Genomic DNA, 19,708 nt, shown 5'->3' on the forward strand with positions numbered 1-19,708 from the left:
ATTCAAAGCTGGGAGTTTGCTGCCTTTGATCAGGGTTTCAGTAAATCAGCTTGTGACATTGAGTTCCTGTGACAGCTTCAGTTCTTGAAATAGAATCACACTGTCTGTTGCAGCAAATCCACTACCTCAGATGTGACTTCTTGCTATGTTATGTTATAGTGTCTGGGGTGACTTTGAGCCCTGTCTGGCTCTCTGGCAAATACGCCTACAGGCTCAGTCCTTGCGAAAGACAGTACTGCAAACTTCAGCATTTCACCTCATCAGACACTTCTGATTCAAGGTTTTCATAATCCAGTGTGTTAATCAGGGTGTTAAATGCTAATCTTCAGAGCTGGAACCCAGAAGGTGACGACTCTGACCTAGCTAAGCTTAGTAGACACCACATCCAATACACTCTTGCTGATCTTTGGCAGTTTTCAGAGTCAACAGCTTATTTGTCACTGTTGTAAACACAATATTTTATTATAAAAGCATTCATTTCATTTCATTTGAAAGATGCCGACCATGGTGCACTGTGAAATAAAAAATAAAAAATAATACTGTGAAATAAAAAATAAAATACAATAAAATAGTATTTCAACATTCTCATTCTAAAATATACATTTTTTTTTTTCTATAAAAAATGAAGGTTGTTACTCATTCTGCCCAACAAAAAGAAATCACTGAATGTCCAAAATTGCCTGTAGATACCTGTGCTGGTGAACTTCTCTAAAGAAAATCAAATACTACCATAGCAAGGCAGTAGTAAGAACGACACATTTCACACATTACAGACAAAGGCTTTCATGGGGTGACTTAACTTTTTCACATGACTGTAGCATTAGCTGGCCATAGTTACCACCAAACAAAGCTGTTGTGTCGTAACTGGCCATGGCTTCAGCATCAGCTCGTCAAGCAGCCATCACTCTGTAGCAGTAATGCTAGTGTCTCTATTGCCCAAAACCTCACAGACAGAGATTAGACCCCAGACTACCTGTGGTGCCACTGTGAAGCCCACATATCAAATCAACAGACCCAGGTATGTGTTCATACCAGCCATAATGGTACGAAAAAAAAAGGTAATTTTATGACATACAGGTACTTCACGTTGGCCCCATTTTGGAGTAAATGATTATTTAGGCATGAGGTTTTAGTTCAGTCACTTTTGCAGAAATAAATGAGTCAAATAAAAGGAGATGATAAACTCATTTAAACACTTTAAACATTGCAAACAGTAGTTGCATGTCTTCCGTCCTCTGGTGTGATTGAAATTGTCCCTTGGACTTTGCATTTGGTCTCCTCCTCCTCAAATGCATTCTCAATCTTTGACAGAAGCGTTTTGCACTGCTTCTTAAAGTCCTTCCCTGTGAAAGTGTAAAGAAACGGGTTGATACAGCTGTTGCCATTGGCAAGAATGAGCGCAATTTTATATCCTGAATTGAGAAAATTCTTATATTTTCTCAAGTTTAGATCCATCAAAGAAAAAGTGTGATAAGGCAGCCAGCAGACCACGAAAGTAACAATCAATGCTGTCATGATCTTGAAGGGCTTTTTGGACTTTGCCATCTGGTCGATCTTCAGCTTCCGCATGATGACTACATAACAGACAACAATGATCAGGAAGGGGATCACAAATCCCAAAAATAAATCACACACAACGTCAACGGTTTTCTGATCTTTGGTGTAACTGTAAAAGCAATTTTTGGTTTGGTTTTGGCCGTTGTTCTGAACACCTAGAGAATAGGCTGATGGCAAGCAATACGCTGCGGAGAGGATCCAAACTAATACTGCGATCACAGAGGCCTTTCTGGTGGTGCGCTTGTTCTGTGCCCACACTGGAAACTTAACGACCACACAGCGGTCCACGCTGATGATGACTAGTATGAAGATGCTGCTGAACCAATTAAAGTACACGGCAAAGAACATGAACTTGCACATGAAGAGCCCAAAGATCCAGTCTTGTTTTATGATGTGGATGATACTGAAGGGCAGGGTGCCGCAGAATAGGAAATCAGACAGGGCCAGACTCAGATACCAGGTGTTGACGACTGATTTCTTCGCCTTAAACCCTACAATCCAAATCACCAGACCATTTCCAGCAACCCCCAGGATGAAGATGATCACATTGGCCACTGCATAGAAAATACACAACGCTCCCATGCAAAGTGGATCTGTGGTCCCTGAGGTTGAATTCATGGTGCTTCTCGATTCTGGAAAGCAAGAAAACAGAGACATAGAATGAGTGACAACACCTAATTGGTATACATTCATCATAATTTAGATGCGACACCTGACAAGTGACCCCTAACAGTAAAGACTACGTGCCTTAAAAGACTACTACTAATCCACATTGTCCTTGACAATGGTTTACATAAAGTGGGCAATCCTGAAAGAGATGAGAAAGAAACCAAGGGTAAGAGCAAAAAAAACCTACACATAACTCTACAAACTTCTAAAACCTTTGTTTATGTGTCCACTATTAGAACAACACCGAACAAGAATAGTTTTTGTGGAAGGACAACGCAGAGGCAGCTTTGTGACAGTTTGCTCAAGACCCAAATGGAACATCTTAGCATCATGGTTTGGGGCTGTTTTGCCTGTCGATCATTGAGAAAACAATTTGTCAAAACATTTTACAGGACAACATCTATGACCTCAAGCTGAAGAGACACTGGGTACTGCAACAAGACGATGACCCAAAGAATATAAATACCAAAGCCAAAAGAATGCTTTGAAAGGAAGATTTCTACTTTGGAATGGCCAAGTCAGGGTTTTGATCTTACCCTATCAAGATCAACCGCTTGTTGATCTTATTTGCATTTACTAGAAACACCTCACAAAAAGTTATATTTTTGTATTTTTTTTAATTGATATAAAAAAAGTGTTATTAAAACCAAACCTAACTTTTCTAGCCTACACTGCAGATGTTTACTCAATATGCTCAATTAAAGACGTGAACAGTACAACTTTTTGATCATTATTAATTTATTTAGATAAATTTGTTTAAGGCTAACTTCAGAATATTCTGCTGGATTAGCCCTGTAGGACATGCCGCTGGGTCATTCTCTGAATATCTGGTCCAAAAGTCAAACAAGATTTCATGACTTAATCCAAGTAAATGTCGAACTATGCTATTCCATTTTAAACAAACCATATGCAGGAGGTTTTTGTTCTGTTTGCATCCATGATTTTTTGAGTTCTTCTCAAAAATTTGGCATTGTCTTTGAAGAACTTACTTTTCAAAGGTATAACTTTAAAATGTGGAGCAAGTTAAGTATTTTGATAGATACATAAGAACACCAAATGGGTCATGTTCCCAATGCCGCACTACCACACTAAATAGAATGTCAAATAAATAAATAAATAAAAAAATAAGCACACAAAAATCATATTGCTTTCATTTCTCATCTCAGTCATTCTTTGAAACACATGAACACATAATGATTCATGTAATGCTCTATGCTACTTGTGATTGCTCAACATCGGTCTTATTTCTCACAGTGACTCACAGTAAGCATAGGTTCTAGCAGTGCTGTGAAATTGGTTATTTCATCGCTCATGTCCAGTTTAAGAACAAAATCTGTACACACAGTTCTGTTCATAAAAATGTAAAAGCAAAGCCCAGTTTGACTGAAAGGATGTGTCCCAGAGATCAGAGCTTTTCAAATGTATTGCAGTTCCCTGTGCTCTTTGTTTGAGACCACTGTGTGGTATTCAACCAAATACATTTTCTTTTGTTTTGTGTGTCTGTGTCGTGATCAAATACAGTACTTACTTACAGTATACTTATTTTTATTTTCACTTCTACACTAGCTTTTACATTCACTGCAACACTCACTTCTACGCTAGCTTCAATACCCACAGTCAATAACATACAGATCAGTAGTAACCTGTTGTCCAAACTGTTTAGCCTCCTTTTAAAGACCCATCACCACCACTAGCCTACATATATTCAGTGGGGGAAAAAAAGTATTTAGTCAGTCACCAATTGTGCAAGTTCTCCCACTTACAAAAATGAGAGAGGCCTGTAATTGACATCATAGGTAGACCTCAACTATGAGAGACAAAATGAGAAAAAAATTCTGAAAACCACTGTCTGATATTTAAATAATTTATTTGCAAATAATGGTGGAAAATAAGTATTTGGTCACCTACAAACAAGCAAGATTTCTGGCCCTCACAGACCGCTAACTTCTTCTTTAAGAGGCTCCTCTGTCCTCCACTCATTACCTGTATTAATGGCACCTGTTTGAACTTGTTAACAGTATAAAAGACACCTGCCCACAACCTCAAACAGTCACACTCCAAACTCCACTATGGTAAAGACCAAAGAGCTGTCGAAGGACACTAGAAACAAAATTGTAGACCTGCACCAGGCTGGGAAGACTGAATCTGCAATAGGCAAGCAGCTTGGTGTGAAGAAATCTACTGTGGGAGCAATAATCAGAAAATGGGAGACCTACAAGACAACTGCTAATCTCCCTCGATCAGGAGCTCCACGCAAGATCTTAGCCCGTGGGGTCAAAATGATCACACTTTTGTTATTGACCAAATACTTATTTTCCTTTCACTGAGTCAATTCACACTATAGAAGGACAGTAGTATTGTTAGGACAACAAGAACATTAACCAGAAGAGCCATGGTTGTGAGGCCTGGCTCCTTTAGCAACCCATATGCCCATAACTGGCAGAGTCTAGTGGTGATGTGCTGCTTTCCAGTATCAACAGCATCCTATTTTCCTTAAATTGCTGTTGCGTTTCACTAGCGGGCTTGGTTTGGGGGTTTAAATGTAGTGAGTCGATACTGTTACGTAACTATTTTGATGTTTTGGAATTGGCCTCTACAGCTCTCTTTTTTGCAGTATTTCTATGAAAGGGGAACAACAGTGTTTGAGGTTCACAGCATATTTTACTTTCATGTACAGAACTGCGATTATTCAACTATGCCAAGCAAAATACAGCTTGATTTTCTAGGACACCTTTAATTAAAACAGCATCTGTAAACAAGCCACATCATGTTAGCTTAGCCCTTGCTGTGTGACGCAAGTTAACTGTTCTCTAGATTTCACAATGTTTGTGGGATGCTACACTGCGCTGCTGTAACACTAATAACACTGATGCCAAATCGTAAACACTGACCTGCCAACATGGACGCTGAACTGAAAAGCAAGCTGAAAAACCTCAGAATCACCACCTTTTGTGAGGCAGGAGTATGCTGAAACTACAGAGACTCCTCATTTCATAATCATTAGGAAGTGGCATTCATGTGAACTAACAAATAGAAAGTCAGCTTTGTTTACATGGTGTTCTTTAGCAAACATCAAAAGGATTAGTTTGTCCTCTGTTAAATTACATGATTTTAAAAGAAGCTTTGTCCAAAAGTAGAAATAGAAAGTAGGGAATCTTTTTACAGTAAGCGGGTTACAGATAACAGGTCTTAACAGGTATTAGAATGCATTCTTAAACCAACCCTGTTTCCCACAATAGCACACCTCTAGACATGCAAGCTTTTCTTTCACAGCAATGCAACCCATGTTCCAGATTTAGTGTAACCAAATACTTAAGGGACTAAGGTTTAAAATACTGTACATAAAGCTCTCCGTTTGATTCACGTCTGAATGAAAATGACTCACCTGTCAGCTGCTTCAGTACGGTGCTGCAGTACTGCTGGGTTTGTTGCTTATGACAAGGGAGAATATCATTATTGCTATCATGTGACATTTAGTTCCTGTATGGTTTTGTTCTTAAACTAAGCACACACCCATTTCTGTCTTACTTCCATGTCAGCTAAGTCACCTCAATGATGTACTTTGAATTCAAAGAGCCCAAGAAAGGCATTGTAAATGTACAGTATGACCATACAAGTATGAGCATACATATGTACATGGTTCTTTCCAACTATTGCAAATCGCATACGTGTTGTAGCACCAATGCATTCCCACACTGCCAACACCATGTTTGACTGTTGGTCTGATGTTCTTATTTTGAGATGCGCTGTGCTAGTCTTCCGAAAAGTTATTCTCAACATTATTAGTTCAAAGAACATTATTCCAAAGGAGGAATCATGTACGTTGACTTTATCTGAGCCGAGTAAGGCCTTCAGTTCTTTGGATGTTAGTATGTTAGTATGTTCTGACTTCTCAGATGAATTTTACAACTATTTCAAATTTTCTTCAGTTGGAGATATTAGCTGGCATTGCGCGTCACCCCAGAAATAACTTCATAACGGGGGGCTTAGAGTGGCCCGGGGGTTGCGAGTTCAGATCCCGAGCAATGCCACTTTGCCATCAGTAGCCAGAGTTATCGCTAGAAGCGATGTTGGCTGACACAGGCGCCTCGTACTTGGTGCGGTGGAGCTGGGGACCTGGCACTTTCCTCCAAGCATGACTGCTGCGTGGCGGTGCCGCATTGGCAGTGATTGCCTTCACATGTATCAAAGGTGACATGGGTTAAGTCCTGCCCTCCTACTGCTGGGAGCATTGATAGTGCTGGGGCGGGGGTGTGTGGGGGGGGGGGTGTTACAAATGAGTTAATTGGCAGTACCAAATTGGAAAAAAATCGAGAAAAAAACGACAAAAATATGCAAAGTAGAAATGTACACTGTATTGATATACATGCCGTGAAACACCTTTGCAAACCAGTCAATAAACCTCTCTGCTGAACCACCCCACCCTACAACCTCATCACGTCATCTATTAGGAGACATATCAGTAACCAATTTAACAACATCATATCTGCTGTAAGTAATTTGTGTAATCGTGACAACAATGTTTTGGTCTGGCTGTGATCTTCCTGCTGAACATCTAGGGAAAATGATCTGCCTAAATGATCCAAGTTAGTGCAAGAGGCCTTTCTCATAATGCTGGTTCTGTGGCCACACAGGAAACATACATGATTTTGCAATTTTACACAGAACCAAGAACCAAGACACAGATGATGACACTGGCTGTTGGAAAGAACCCATATGACTTGGAAAATGAGTCATACATGTTTTGTTTTCAAAGTGAGGATATTATATTTTCTGTCATTGTGGTTGAAGTCACGATGCCTCTTGGCTGTTTAAATCAAACAGAAACAGAAACAATTCAATCATAGATTGTTGTACGGGGCGTAAACAAAATTAGCATGCACTGACCGTTCACCAACATTCACATTTAGCCTTTAATAATCTCAAATTAATGAAGTTGAACATATTTTTCTATATTACTTGGATTTCAAGTACTACAAATGGTTCTTAGTGGTGCCTTAGAAGAACTACTTTTCGTTTCAAAAATAACATTGATGAAGGTTCTTTACATTGTGTGATGGTTCTTTTGGACCTTCTTCACATTCACACATTGTTAATACAAGCATGGTTCTTTATGGAACCTAAAATGGCTATTCTAGGTCACTGCCATATTACAGCATTTCTACCACCTTTATTTTGAAGAGTGTAATTGAGTTGTGAGCAAATTTCCACCTTCTAGCTAGGTCGTCCTATGATACAATGATATCATGCTGAGAGGATATAAGCCAGCATGCTGTAAAAGTTTGGCATATCCTGGACGGTGGAACGCAGAGATGCCAGTGTTTCAGGGGGCTCCCATGTCTGTGTTACCTTCTGGCTCTCTTCTTTTTATTTGACAGTTTTAGTCGGATCTGGTAGAGTTGTCAGCCACACTCTGATACTGTTCGTCATTCTCTGTACACCTGTGAAACTAGTTGCCCATTACTGACTATATTGATGTTTACATGGACTGTAACTGCTGCTATTATCAATATCATCAATCATTTAATCATTTTTACAATGGCAACTAATATTAGTACATCTGAGCATAAGAACCAGACATATGTAATGATACAGTGACTGCATCAAATGTATAAGTAGTTCTGACCAGAGAGGTATGGGTCCTCTATGTGAATCTTTGTTCTCTTGCTCTGAAGGAGTTTTTCCTTGCTAATGTCGACTCTGACTCAACGGGGGTCTTTATGTTTTGTCTAGCATTTGTCTTTTTACTAGATTCCTGTAAAGCTGCTTTGCGTCAACGGCAGTTGTTAAATCTTGACCAGCGTAGTTCTTTACAAGTATTAGGTATGGCTGACTTTGCTTTGGTTAAGCTGGTCTACAAGCATGGTCAACCTGTTCAATCTAGACAAACAGTATGACCAAGCTGATTGACCAGCGTGACCATCAAGACTCTGGCTTGATCTGGTGATTGATCTGATACATACCAATGTACCCTAATCTTTTAAGATCATCTTAAAACAAAAACAATATGTTTGTTCTGCATGTTTTCAAGGTTTTATGGTTTGTTTAAATTTCCTTTGTACTGATGAATGAGATTAAGTTGGGACACTGCAGAAAGTAAAAATATCTCACCATGTGAGTGTAACATTATGTAGAATATTTTACTGTCACACTGTTTAAAGTCATTTTTAGTCTTGATACACTATTTATGTTAAAGTTAAGTTAAAGTGTAAGGGGCTCAGTCCACACTGCCGGTCACCAGCAGGGGGCTGAGGCAGAGGAGTAAGAAGGCAGCTGGGAGCAGCTCTGAAAACTCAATTTCCCGGAAGCCTCAGTGCTGATTTCTGCTGATCACTGCTGACCAGACACACCTGCTGGGCTCTGCATGAAAGCTCTCTCAAACAGTGGCTCAGTGTTGCATCTTTGTTGAGGGGCAGATGGTACACCGGTGATGAAAAAAAGAATAATGAAATGAAACTAAGAAATATATAAGAGAAAAGAAAGCCAATCTATTGAGGTCTTACTTTAGGAAAGAAACTTTAGGTTTAATGCTGAACCAAGGCCTCAGCTCACTGCCTTTTTTTTTCCCCCACCACTTCTTGCAGTGTTTGTTCCTCTTCTTTTACCAACCCTGCGCATATTAAGCACAGCACCATTCTTTACTTTCAGAATTTCCTATTTGTCAGTGTTTTTTTTTATCTCCCTGTTTAAAATAAATAAATAAACCAGGAGCTGTGCTCTTGGGTCCACCATCCTGTAACAGTCTTCAATCACATCCGACTGCTTCATTGCAGGTCCATTTAGGTGGTGTACAGAGGCCAATCTACAAAAACTGCATCACTGTCCAAAAACTTATGGGCCTGGTTTATATGTTTTACTTGGAGAACTGTATAGAAAGATAAGAATAAAGGCATAATGTAAGAGTAGTTTATTGTTTTGAAATTACAGAAATGAAGTAAACAAATATACAACAAAAATACTTAATTACATACCACATATTTTCACAAAATGTACCAATTATATTCAAGTGTGGTGTTTTTTTGTTTGTTTGTTTTTTTAATATCAGTGAGGCTGATGTTTCCGCACAGAAGATTAGGAATTAAAAGTCTAAAAAGAAGTTTCCAAAAAAAAGAAAGCATACATTGGTAAATATTTTTAGGCCCCTCAGCGAAAGCTGCTGAAAAAGGAAGCATTGTAGATAAGCCGAGCTAGGTGTTGCTATCTGACGACATCTCCATCTCCAAAGGGGAAACTTTCCAACACAATGGAGACCGTCACTATATGCTGTTTTAAAGCCTGATATGCCAGTCATTATAGCATAGGATGCTGATATGCTGATCACTCGCAAATAAACGGTATTGGCTGTGTTTTGGACACTGGTGTGTGCGGTCTTATTAGAACCAGACCATCTTACACCAGCATTTTGCTGGGTTGCATTTTGTTGTTCAGTGTCCGATCAGCTTACATCAGTATTTGTTGAACACTGGTGTGCTGGTCCACTCGCACCAGACTTGCATAAACTAGCCTGGAATTCATGCTTGTAAATGTGCTTTGGTTTTGTTTTTTAACAAGAAACATAAGACAGAACAAATTATTTAGCAAGCTATGGCTCATATATATATATAATGTATAATGCTGTTCATGGCTAATGTCTTCTGCTAATGTCGCTTATTAGGTAAAGGCCGCTATATAGTGCTGTCTTTACCTAATAAGCAACATTAAACAATAATGCTCATATGACAACTGATGCTTGTTGGAGTAAGCTTTTATAAATTACTCTATAGATTTTATATAGACTCTATAGAAAAATCACAGGCAGCCTTTAAGTAGTCACTCAACATACAATTTAAAGACTTGTTGAAAGACTCCTATCCCCGGAAGAGTTGACTGTTGTCCCTGTACTGAGTCTGTGCTGGCCCTCATCCTCCCGGATTGCATTCTCAATCTTCGACAGAACAGCGTGACATTGCTTCTTAAAGTCCTTCCCCATGAATGTGTAAAGAAACGGGTTGATACAGCTGTTTGCGTTGGCAAGAATGATGCCAATTTTATATCCTGAACGGAGAAAACTCAAACTATATTTGTCATAGTCAAGTCTCATCAAAGCAAAAGTGTGAAATGGCAGCCAGCAGACCAAGAAAGCAGCGATCAGCACAGTCATGATCTTCATGGGCTTATTGGACTTTTTGGTCATCTGGTTGGTCTTCAGCTTTCGTATAATGATGACATAACAGAGGATGATGATCAGGAAGGGGATTACAAATCCAAAAATAAATCTGCACACCACATCAGCAACTTCCTGTTGATCATTCTGGTAATTTTGAAAACAGAAGCTTCTATTATCTTTTTCATCATATTCAACATCTAGGTAAAAGGCTGAAGGCATGCAACATATTGCTGACACGAGCCAAGTCAGGCAGACGATGATCCTAGCCTTTCCAACGGTACGATGGTTCTGCGCCCGCACAGGAAACATTGTGATCAAACAGCGATCCACACTGATGATGACGAGGAGGAAGATGCTGCTGAACCAATTAAAGAACATGTTGAAAAACATGAATTTGCACATAAACAGTCCAAATATCCAGTCATCTGTAACCACTTGGACAATCCCGATGGGAAGCGTGCAGCAGAATATGACATCAGACAAGGCCAGACTTAGGTACCAGGTAGCGTTGGTGGACTTTATCTTGAACCCTGCAATCCAGATCACCAGACCGTTTCCAGCAATTCCCAGGATGAAGATGAGCATGTTTGCTAGCACATATAAAATGCATGCCATATCCTGGCAAGGTGTTAGAGCTGCCATGGTTATGTTTGATTTGTTTCCATTGCTAGTATATTGGGTTTCCATCATTGGGGTTGAATTCATGGTGACTCTTGGTCCTTTGAAGCAAAGAGAAACAGATTTTTTTGTCATTTGTTTATTTTCATCAATCATTTCTTGCTATTGGGCTCTCTCTACAGTTGGAAAGTGTAATTCAAGCTTCAAACCACCCCTAATGGACACGCTTGTGAAGAAACAATTGTCAAATTGTCAAAGACACAAGTCTGTGATCCCAAGCATTAAGAAAAAGCTAAATTCAAGAAGCTGAACAACAAATAAATGAACTGTCTAAAATTTTCCCTGATCCATTTCGTTACACAAGGCTAATCGGTCTAGTTTATATTGAAATGAAAATAACTTACCTTTCAACGGCTGCGTTGGTGCTGCAGAGCTAAAGCTCTTGTCGCTAATGATGCGAGTGCAGAGCTGACTGTTTTATTTTTCATGATGAGAGCACAATATTTCTATCAGTAAAATCTTGTGAAATTCACTTCCTGTATGTGATCTCTGCCAAGTGTACACCACACACTCATACTCAGCATGTCCACTGCCCTGTTGAGCAACATGCTTCAGGTGTTAGTAAAATGCATGCCATGATATTTTTAGGAGAATGTAGCAGTATATATATATATATATATAGTGAGTCCATTGTAATTTGGAGCCTGGATTTCTGCGCTGATTATTAGTAAGTGTGGTTTTTACCACACTAATAAGACACAAGCACTTGCACTGTCCGTATCTTTTATTGAGCACATTGCATATACATTCACAGTGCAGACTAGAAAAAGTAAGTTAGCCCTTGAAATAAAAACTCACTTGACTTGAATTTGATTAAATCAAATTTATTTGCATCATTTTACAGCTGCAGTCACAGCAACTTTGCAGAAATCCAACAGACAGAAGATTAACAACATACAAAACAAACACACAAGAATAAATTTGATTTAATCAAGTCAAGTGGGTTTTTATTTCAAGGGCTGGCTTTTTCTAGCCTGCACTGTGAATTTGATTAAATCAAATTTATTTACATAGCACCATCTTACAGCTGCGGTCACAGCAACTTTGCAGAAATCCAGCAGTTAGACAGAAGATTAACAACATACAAAACAAACACAAAAAATCATAAACCCCCCGGCGAGCAGGCAAAAAGGTGACCGTTGCTAAAAGTGATCATACCATTACCACCACAGTATATTTGTTATGCTTAGGAGTACTGATCTAATCATAGTAGCGGCAGTTCAAGTCCATGTTAACATCAATGTAGTCGGTACTGGAGGGTGGGCAACTAGTCAGAGGCAGGTAGCTGTAGCTGGAGGGTGAGCAGCTGTTCTGAGATGTGGGTTGCAGGAGAGCCCAACGATCAATCTTCCATCAGTGTCAAGTGGGCAGTCATTTAGGTTAAGAGATGTAAGTAGTTCTAATTGGATTTATGACATACAGAGAATATAAACATTATCAGAGTGTGGCCAGCGATAATGTTAATGCCAGATCTGACTAGAACAGCCTAAGTAAAAGGACCAAGCCAGAAGGTAACACAGACATGGGAGCATCCTGAAACCCTGCAATCTCGGTGGGACAACCGTTCCAGCATTGCAGAATACTACAGTTCCCTGTGTCCGTGAACCCCTGTACCTACAATCTTTATGCAAAGGGAAACATTCATTACCAAAAGCTAAACTAAACATATGAGTTTTCAGCCTAGACTTGAAGATTGAGACTGTCCCAAGCATTATCTGGAAAGCTCCCTGTGATCTAAGCAATCATAAAGGATCGTAATTTAATGAGAGCCAGTGCAGTGCTGATGGAACTGTAAGGACCTAGGCGGCAGCATTTTGAACTAATTGAAGTTAACTGAGGTTCCTGTTGGAATGTCCAAAAAAGCAGTAAGCAGTCTTTATTTAGTTGGCAAAACAAGTCAAGTCAAGCCAAGTAGCTCTTGGACAAATTAGATTTCGGTTGTCTGAAGTTAGATAATGATCAGACCATGTTCTAAACGTGATTCTAAAGGGTTGACTTCCTTATTCTTGCAACTGTACTTCTTGATTAACTGAAGTAACTGAAAGCCAAATGATTAAACGTGCAGGGTGGGGGGATCGGGGTCTTCCAGGACAAGGGTTGGAAACCAGTGGTCTAGAATGTCACATTGTGAAGATTGCTAGTGATGTCCCAGAGAGCATAAAATTAGCATAGCTCTCTCTGGATGGATAGGATGACCTTACATCTTCCCCATCATCAGTGTTATCTAATTGGGTGATTATCTGCCAAACTGAAACTGAAAATACAAATAAAGTTGGATGGAAGAATGGGAAAGTAATCCTGAACTAAACCTTGGGTAGCATTTGTTACAGGACACTGCAAGTTTTGCAAGACATCATCGCCCGTTACCAGCACTTGTAAGACCACTGAGTAATATTCTTATTTATTTACTTTTCTGATTGGGGGCAGTGGTGGCTCAGCGGTTAGAGTGCTGGGCTATCGATATTGTGTGTGTTCACTACCACAGATGGGTAAAATGTGGAGGACACATTTTACTGTACAGTGACAAATACGTGCACCATTAGCTTTGCATAGGGTCATGTGTCATTACAAAATGAATACACATGCAAATATTAATCATTTAAAACTACTGAAGTGAACATTTCAAAGGTATCAGCAGTTTATTATTAGGCAATGTTGGTTTATATGCATTTTGGCAGATTTTTGGCTGGATACCCTATCACCCATCACTCTGTGTAATGCTAGCCAGTGTGGGTGTTTGTTAGCTGATCTAGCAGAACTGGCAGGTAGTGCTCTCCTCACCCAAGCGCATTCAGCTGTCTAATGGCAGCAATTAAAACAGATATGGTGACCTAGTAGCATTGTGAAATGCTTATAATGCCTTCAACCGACCTCCATCACTTCAACTTCAATATGTCTTTATGCAGAAAACCGCAACCACAAGAGATTTGGGCAACCCTTGCCCAGCTTCTCTAAACTCTGTTTAAATGCCAAGCTACTGAAACACAAATGATAACATCTAACATGAGGCCCCTGGAGCCTTCATCTTGTTGAAATGCTGAACAATGCCTGTCTTGATGTGTACCCTTTTTTCTTATTGGAAACCACTGTGGCAATCTAGCTACCTTAGCAATTACTATGTGCAATGCTAGATGGGTGTTTGCTTGCAGATGTAGCAGAACTGACCGTTAGTGCTCTCCTCCAAGGGTGTTCAGCTATTAATAGCAGCTTAAAAAGACGGGGTGACTGGCTTTATGTGACTTGGAAGTAGTTGAGCATGCTAGCGTCCAACATCCCAGCCCTGGTAGAATTATGTGATGAACTTTTTTACTTTATTATTTGTATAATTATTATTGCTATGGCCAGTAGCACTTGACAAATGAAGTAAATCTGAGACATAAAATGTTACTGTTTATTACATGAAATTTACAAAAATTTAAATAAAAGCATGTTTGCAATATATAACATGCTTCTCTGTTACTGTTAAACATCAGGGAGTGTGGAATATGATGATAATCAGTTGCTTATTATGATAAGATAATGTTCAAGTGAAAAAAGGAAACCGCCCTGCAGAAGAAAAAACTTGTTTTCCACCAACCTCATGCTTTCCACACCAATTTCACAAGAAAACCACGACCGCAGAATATTTGGGCAATGCCTTTGCCTGGCTTCTCTAAACTCTGTTCAAATGCCAAGCTATTAAAAAAAAGAAACCTTGACCATCTACCTACATGCCATTTTACAGTGACTTTAGGAAAGTCTTTATAATTGCATAATCAACCTTTGTAGTAATAGGTGTTGTACTCTACACCAAGGATACCCGAACCTTTTGTCTTGGGGAGCCAAAGTGCAATGTTTGTGATGAGTTGAGGTGGGCTAAGGGAATAAACAGTACGCAGGTTTTTCTAACATTACACATTATATTTTGTTACTGAAAATGATGGCTGTCAATGCAAATGCCTGTATCTATATTTGACACTACAAATATCTGTTTGATCTGTTTGATCAATTTGAACTGAAAGTCCTAAATATTAAACAAGTCCTAAATATTTATGTTTAATGGTTAACAGTCCTTCAATTCATGTTTACATTAAATTAGCACTATGCCAGAATTGGTATTTCTTGCTCCTGGGCTCACCCATTTAGTCAAGAAAGTGTGATTAGCACTTTGAGCCACCCCCACAGGATTTTCTTCACACATGCATTTCTGGACAAGCTGAGCAATACAGAAGCAGCATCTGAAGTGTGGACTGAGGCGGTATAGAATAGAAATATTGTAGGATTTTAGGACTCTAAGTTTTTATTATTTATTACATCTATTACAGTCAGTGAAGCATCCCAAAGAGTTTGATGTTATGTTAAGGTAAATATGCTACATAATGTTCCTTGGCTTTTTTATAGCTGTTGCACAGCAGTACAACAGAATTCCTGCTTCTCTAACCTTTAGGTCTTGGCTTTATTTTTAAATTAAGAGAGAAATTAATCAAATTTGCATATAATTTACATTCTGTACCAGTCGGTTTGAGTCAGAATCATGAAGCACATGAAGAAAGGGAGGGCGACACGTTCCCTCCTTGTAGTCTCTCCACTGGCGTTCCACAAGGCTCGGTTCTTGGTCCTCTTCTTTTCTCACTCTACACTCACTCTCTTGGTAAAGTGATATCCTCCCATGGATTCTCTTACCACTGTTATGCCGATGACACTCAACTCATGCTCTTTTTCCCACCGTCTGACAGACAGGTTTCTGCCCGCATCTCAGCATGCCTCGCCGACGTCTCTTCGTGGACGGTGGCTCACCACCTCAAACTCAACCCCAGCAAGACGGAGCTGCTGTACATCCCGGGAACTGCTGGACCAAAAAACGATCTTGCCATCACCTTTGAGAACTCACTGGTCACTCCTTCTACAGAAGCTGGAAGCCTTGGATGATCAGTTATCGCTCTCAAGTCATGTTGCAAATGTAACTCGGTCCTGCAGATTTCTCCTGTACAACATCCAGAGAATTCGACCCTTCCTCTCTAGAGAGGCCACCCAGGTGCTTGTTCAGTCTCTCGTCACTTCTAGACTACTGCAACTCTCTTCTGGCTGGTCTCCCTCTGCGCACCATCAGGCCCCTGCAACTCATCCAGAATGCAGCGGCATGGGTCGTCTTCAATGTCCCTAAATTCAGCCATGTCACTCCACTGCTGCGTTCTCTTCACTGGCTTCCTGTAGCTGCTTCCCGCATCAGATTTAAAACCCTGACGCTGGCCTACAAAGCCAAGAACGGACCAGCCCCTCCGTACCTGATGGCAATGGTCAAAAGCCGATCCGCACCAAGAGCCCTTCGGGCTTCAAGTACGGCTTGGCTCAACCCGCCATCCCTCAAAATCCGCGGAAGACAAGCGTCCAGGCTTTTTTCTGTCCTGGCACCAAAGTGGTGGAACGAGCTGCCCCTGGGTGTCTGAACGGCCGAGTCACTCGCTGTCTTCAAATGCAGACTGAAGACCCACCTCTTCCGAGAATACTTGGATGAATAGAGTACTATGGTCGCCTTATTGTATTGTGTTTAGCAATGTTTAAGCTTAGAGGTATCTTTGAATTATTAGTCTATTCTAACTAGCTGAGCTTGGGTAAATAGCAAAGCACTTTGTAAGTCGCTCTGGATAAGAGCGTCTGCAAAATGCCATAAATGTAAATGTAAGAAAGTAACAATCAGCGCCGTCATGATCTTCAACATTCGGTTGCAGCTTTCGTATGATGACGACACAACAGACATTAATGATCAGGAACAGAATCGCAAATCTATAAACGAATTGGGATGAATGCAATACTCTTTTGATCCTTTCTGTAATTTCAGAGACATTTTCTTGTCTGCTTGTGCTCGACATCTCGGAAGACAGCCATTGGTGTGCTGAGTGCTGCTGAAATGAGCACTCAGAGGCTTTTCAGATTCTGTTCCCACACAGTTCCTTTCTTTTGATTCTCAGAATTGAAGAGCAATATATAAACCACAGGAATATTACATTCGATAATCTTGTGTGAATCGACATGTAGACTTTCATTATTTCTGTAAGTGGGTTAGCGGCTAAGGCAGGAGGTAAGGCAGTGTGAGAAACAGAAAACCACTTTATGCCATGTGTAATATGGAGTGTTACAGTAAGAATACAGTATTACAGTACAGGGTACATAGTTGGAGTGCACACCTGTTCTCTCTAAAAAATGTTTTTATGAGGACATGAATTAACAAATTATTGAGGACTCAGCTGCACCCTCCGCCCAGCCTCCCCCTTTGTAATGCCGTTGTTGTTGTTGTTGTTAAAATGACCCACAATCGTGTCCCTTATTTAATCTGGACCATCTCTTCCTCCCTACTTACACTTCTACCACACCTCCTACTTACTTTCTGGCTGTTGGGCTTGGTAATTTCCTTGTTGATCTTCCATTGTCAGAAATGGTATCGCTGTGTTGTGATCTGTTTATGTATGCAGGCACCTATGAGCTATTTTTGATGATTGGTTGATCTGAAGCCTCACACACCAGTGAAAGTCATGATTTACCTGAGAGCTAATCATCAGTTTAGGAGACATTTCCCAGAAAAGCTTCATATGCTTTACAGTCATGACAACACTTTTGAATGTAATAATTGGTGTCATTAACTAATTTCTTTAGTAAATATAATACACTTAAATTATTTTCTTATTTCCTAAAGTTTTTTTCTAGCAAAAACATTTATAGTATTATTATAAAATGAAACAAATTCTAGTGCATTCAGAATTTTTCTTAAGACATTGCCTAATGTTTTTTTACTAGTAAAATCAAAATTATATTATAAATATTAACATTATTAAAAATATCACACATTTACATTTTTTCCTAAAAGATTTTTCAATATAAACAAAATATAATGCATTTACATTAAAAAAAAAGACTTTCCCTGATGTTTCTCTTGCAGAAACAAAATTATATTACAATTATTATAAAATTGTAAACAAAATATAATGCATTTGATATTCCTAAAAAAACTTTTAAGGAAAAGCTACATTTTATTTAAATCATTATACAATTATAAACAAAATATAATTGTTATTTGTAAAAAAAAAAATACTTTTTCCTAATGTTTTTCTTGTAGAAACAAACGGAGGTCGAATGAGTGCTCCCAGATAAGGGGCCTTGATGACCCCCTCATTACGAAGTCAGCTATTCATATGATAGCAGCAGGCTAACCCGCCAGCTCTTACTGAGAGAATACGCGGCAAGAGAACGGACGGAGCCAGGAGGCTGGTTGTGATCAGGCGGTTCACAGCTTACCCAGTGTTAGACTGTGCGCTTTTTCACGAGTTAAAACTAAAATACAACCATTTAAAAAAGGATTAAACCAGAGAAAATCTGATTTATTTTACTAGTAAATATTCATGTAACGTTCTTATGCAAATTCTGACATTTCAGGCACACCTTGAGGGCAGCATAAGCAGAAAGAGTAGAGATAGCCTAGCTAATCCTCCCTGAAGCAGCAAAACGAGTGGGGTGTAGTCTTCTACCTCAGCGCCTTTAGCTAAACAAGGTCTGGTAGAAATGTAATAAACACATCTTAAACAATCCACCGTGCAAATATATATCGGTTAAAACGACATCTTTTAGGTTAATGTGAAAGAAAAGTGAGTAACAGGAAGCTAAACAAAGGCTGCTAGCTAGCTAGCTAACCTAGCTAGTTAGCTAGCTAAATTAGCTAGCTTGCTACTCCACCTGGCTGGTATTTGGGCGTTTTTGTCCTAGAAATGTAATAAACACATCTTAAACAATCCACCGTGCAAATATATATCGGGTGAAACGTCATATTATTTTACTATTACAATTATTATGAGAGAAAAATTAAGCCAAATTGGCTTGCTAGTACCAGGCTGGTACAGGTGGTCTAGCCTGCTAGCGTTATCTTGCTAATGTTAGCACGGTTATTATTATGTTAGCATTACCTTGCTAGCGTTAGAGAACTGGTGTCCAACTGTTTAGTTATTAAAAACATTAATGTGAAGTATTCTGAACACCTTTTCTGTATGTTGTGTGTTTCAGTGTATGTCACAGAAATACCCAGGCTGTAAGCGTTGGCTGAGGTAAGGAATCGCTGTTCAGCCACCAAAATGCATTTTGACCCATAGTTTTTATTTTAAACTGAAATAAAGGTCTAATCAGGTTTTAATTATCAGTAACAATCATCAGTAAACACAGACTACTGTAACTTCTCCCTTTTACATGTTAGAATAGTATCCATAAACATTAACTTATATGAAAAATGTAAGTATGAATAAAATTGGCTGATGGCCAGTTTAGTTACATAGTGTACAGGGATTGCAGGATGTGTGTTTCCCCCACAAGAAGCGATGGCCTCAAAGACAGTGCCCACCACCAGGGGTCTCTCTGCAGGGGTGTGTTGGTGGCTCAGACGCTTTAGAAAGGGCTCTGAATCCATGTAGTCCTTATTGAAAATCCCTGCCGAGCACCAGAGGGGGCCCTCCAGTAGGGCTGGGCAATATGGAAAATCATATCTCGATATATTTTAGCTGAATGCCGGTATATACGATGCGATATTATATACGTTGTGAAAAATAATGTGAGAAAAATATTTTATGAACACTTTACAGGAGGGTCACCCTGTCATCGTCCATGCCATGTCCTATATAAAATATGAGTTGACTTTTTAAT

At 39.5% G+C, this 19,708-nt stretch overlaps 2 protein-coding genes across 2 annotated transcripts; both read right to left on the reverse strand.

Annotated features, from left to right (window-relative positions):
• Nucleotides 1-933: 933 nt before the first annotated feature.
• LOC140542040 (chemerin-like receptor 1) lies at nucleotides 934-2,186 on the reverse strand. The gene has a single exon (XM_072664865.1). It carries the CDS (start codon nucleotides 2,173-2,175, stop codon nucleotides 1,198-1,200), a length of 978 nt encoding a protein of 325 aa, XP_072520966.1. The 5' UTR covers nucleotides 2,176-2,186; the 3' UTR covers nucleotides 934-1,197.
• Nucleotides 2,187-9,203: 7,017 nt separating this feature from the next.
• LOC140542038 (chemerin-like receptor 1) lies at nucleotides 9,204-11,452 on the reverse strand. Its single transcript, XM_072664863.1, has 2 exons — nucleotides 11,395-11,452; nucleotides 9,204-11,091 (listed from the first exon to the last, which is right to left on the reverse strand). The coding sequence occupies exon 2, from the start codon at nucleotides 11,075-11,077 to the stop codon at nucleotides 10,052-10,054; it is 1,026 nt and encodes a 341-aa protein (XP_072520964.1). The 5' UTR covers nucleotides 11,078-11,091; nucleotides 11,395-11,452; the 3' UTR covers nucleotides 9,204-10,051.
• Between the last annotated feature and the right edge of the window lie 8,256 nt (nucleotides 11,453-19,708).

This window comes from Salminus brasiliensis, chromosome 20 (assembly GCF_030463535.1).
Source record: "Salminus brasiliensis chromosome 20, fSalBra1.hap2, whole genome shotgun sequence".
Taxonomy (NCBI): Eukaryota; Metazoa; Chordata; class Actinopteri; order Characiformes; family Bryconidae; genus Salminus; species Salminus brasiliensis.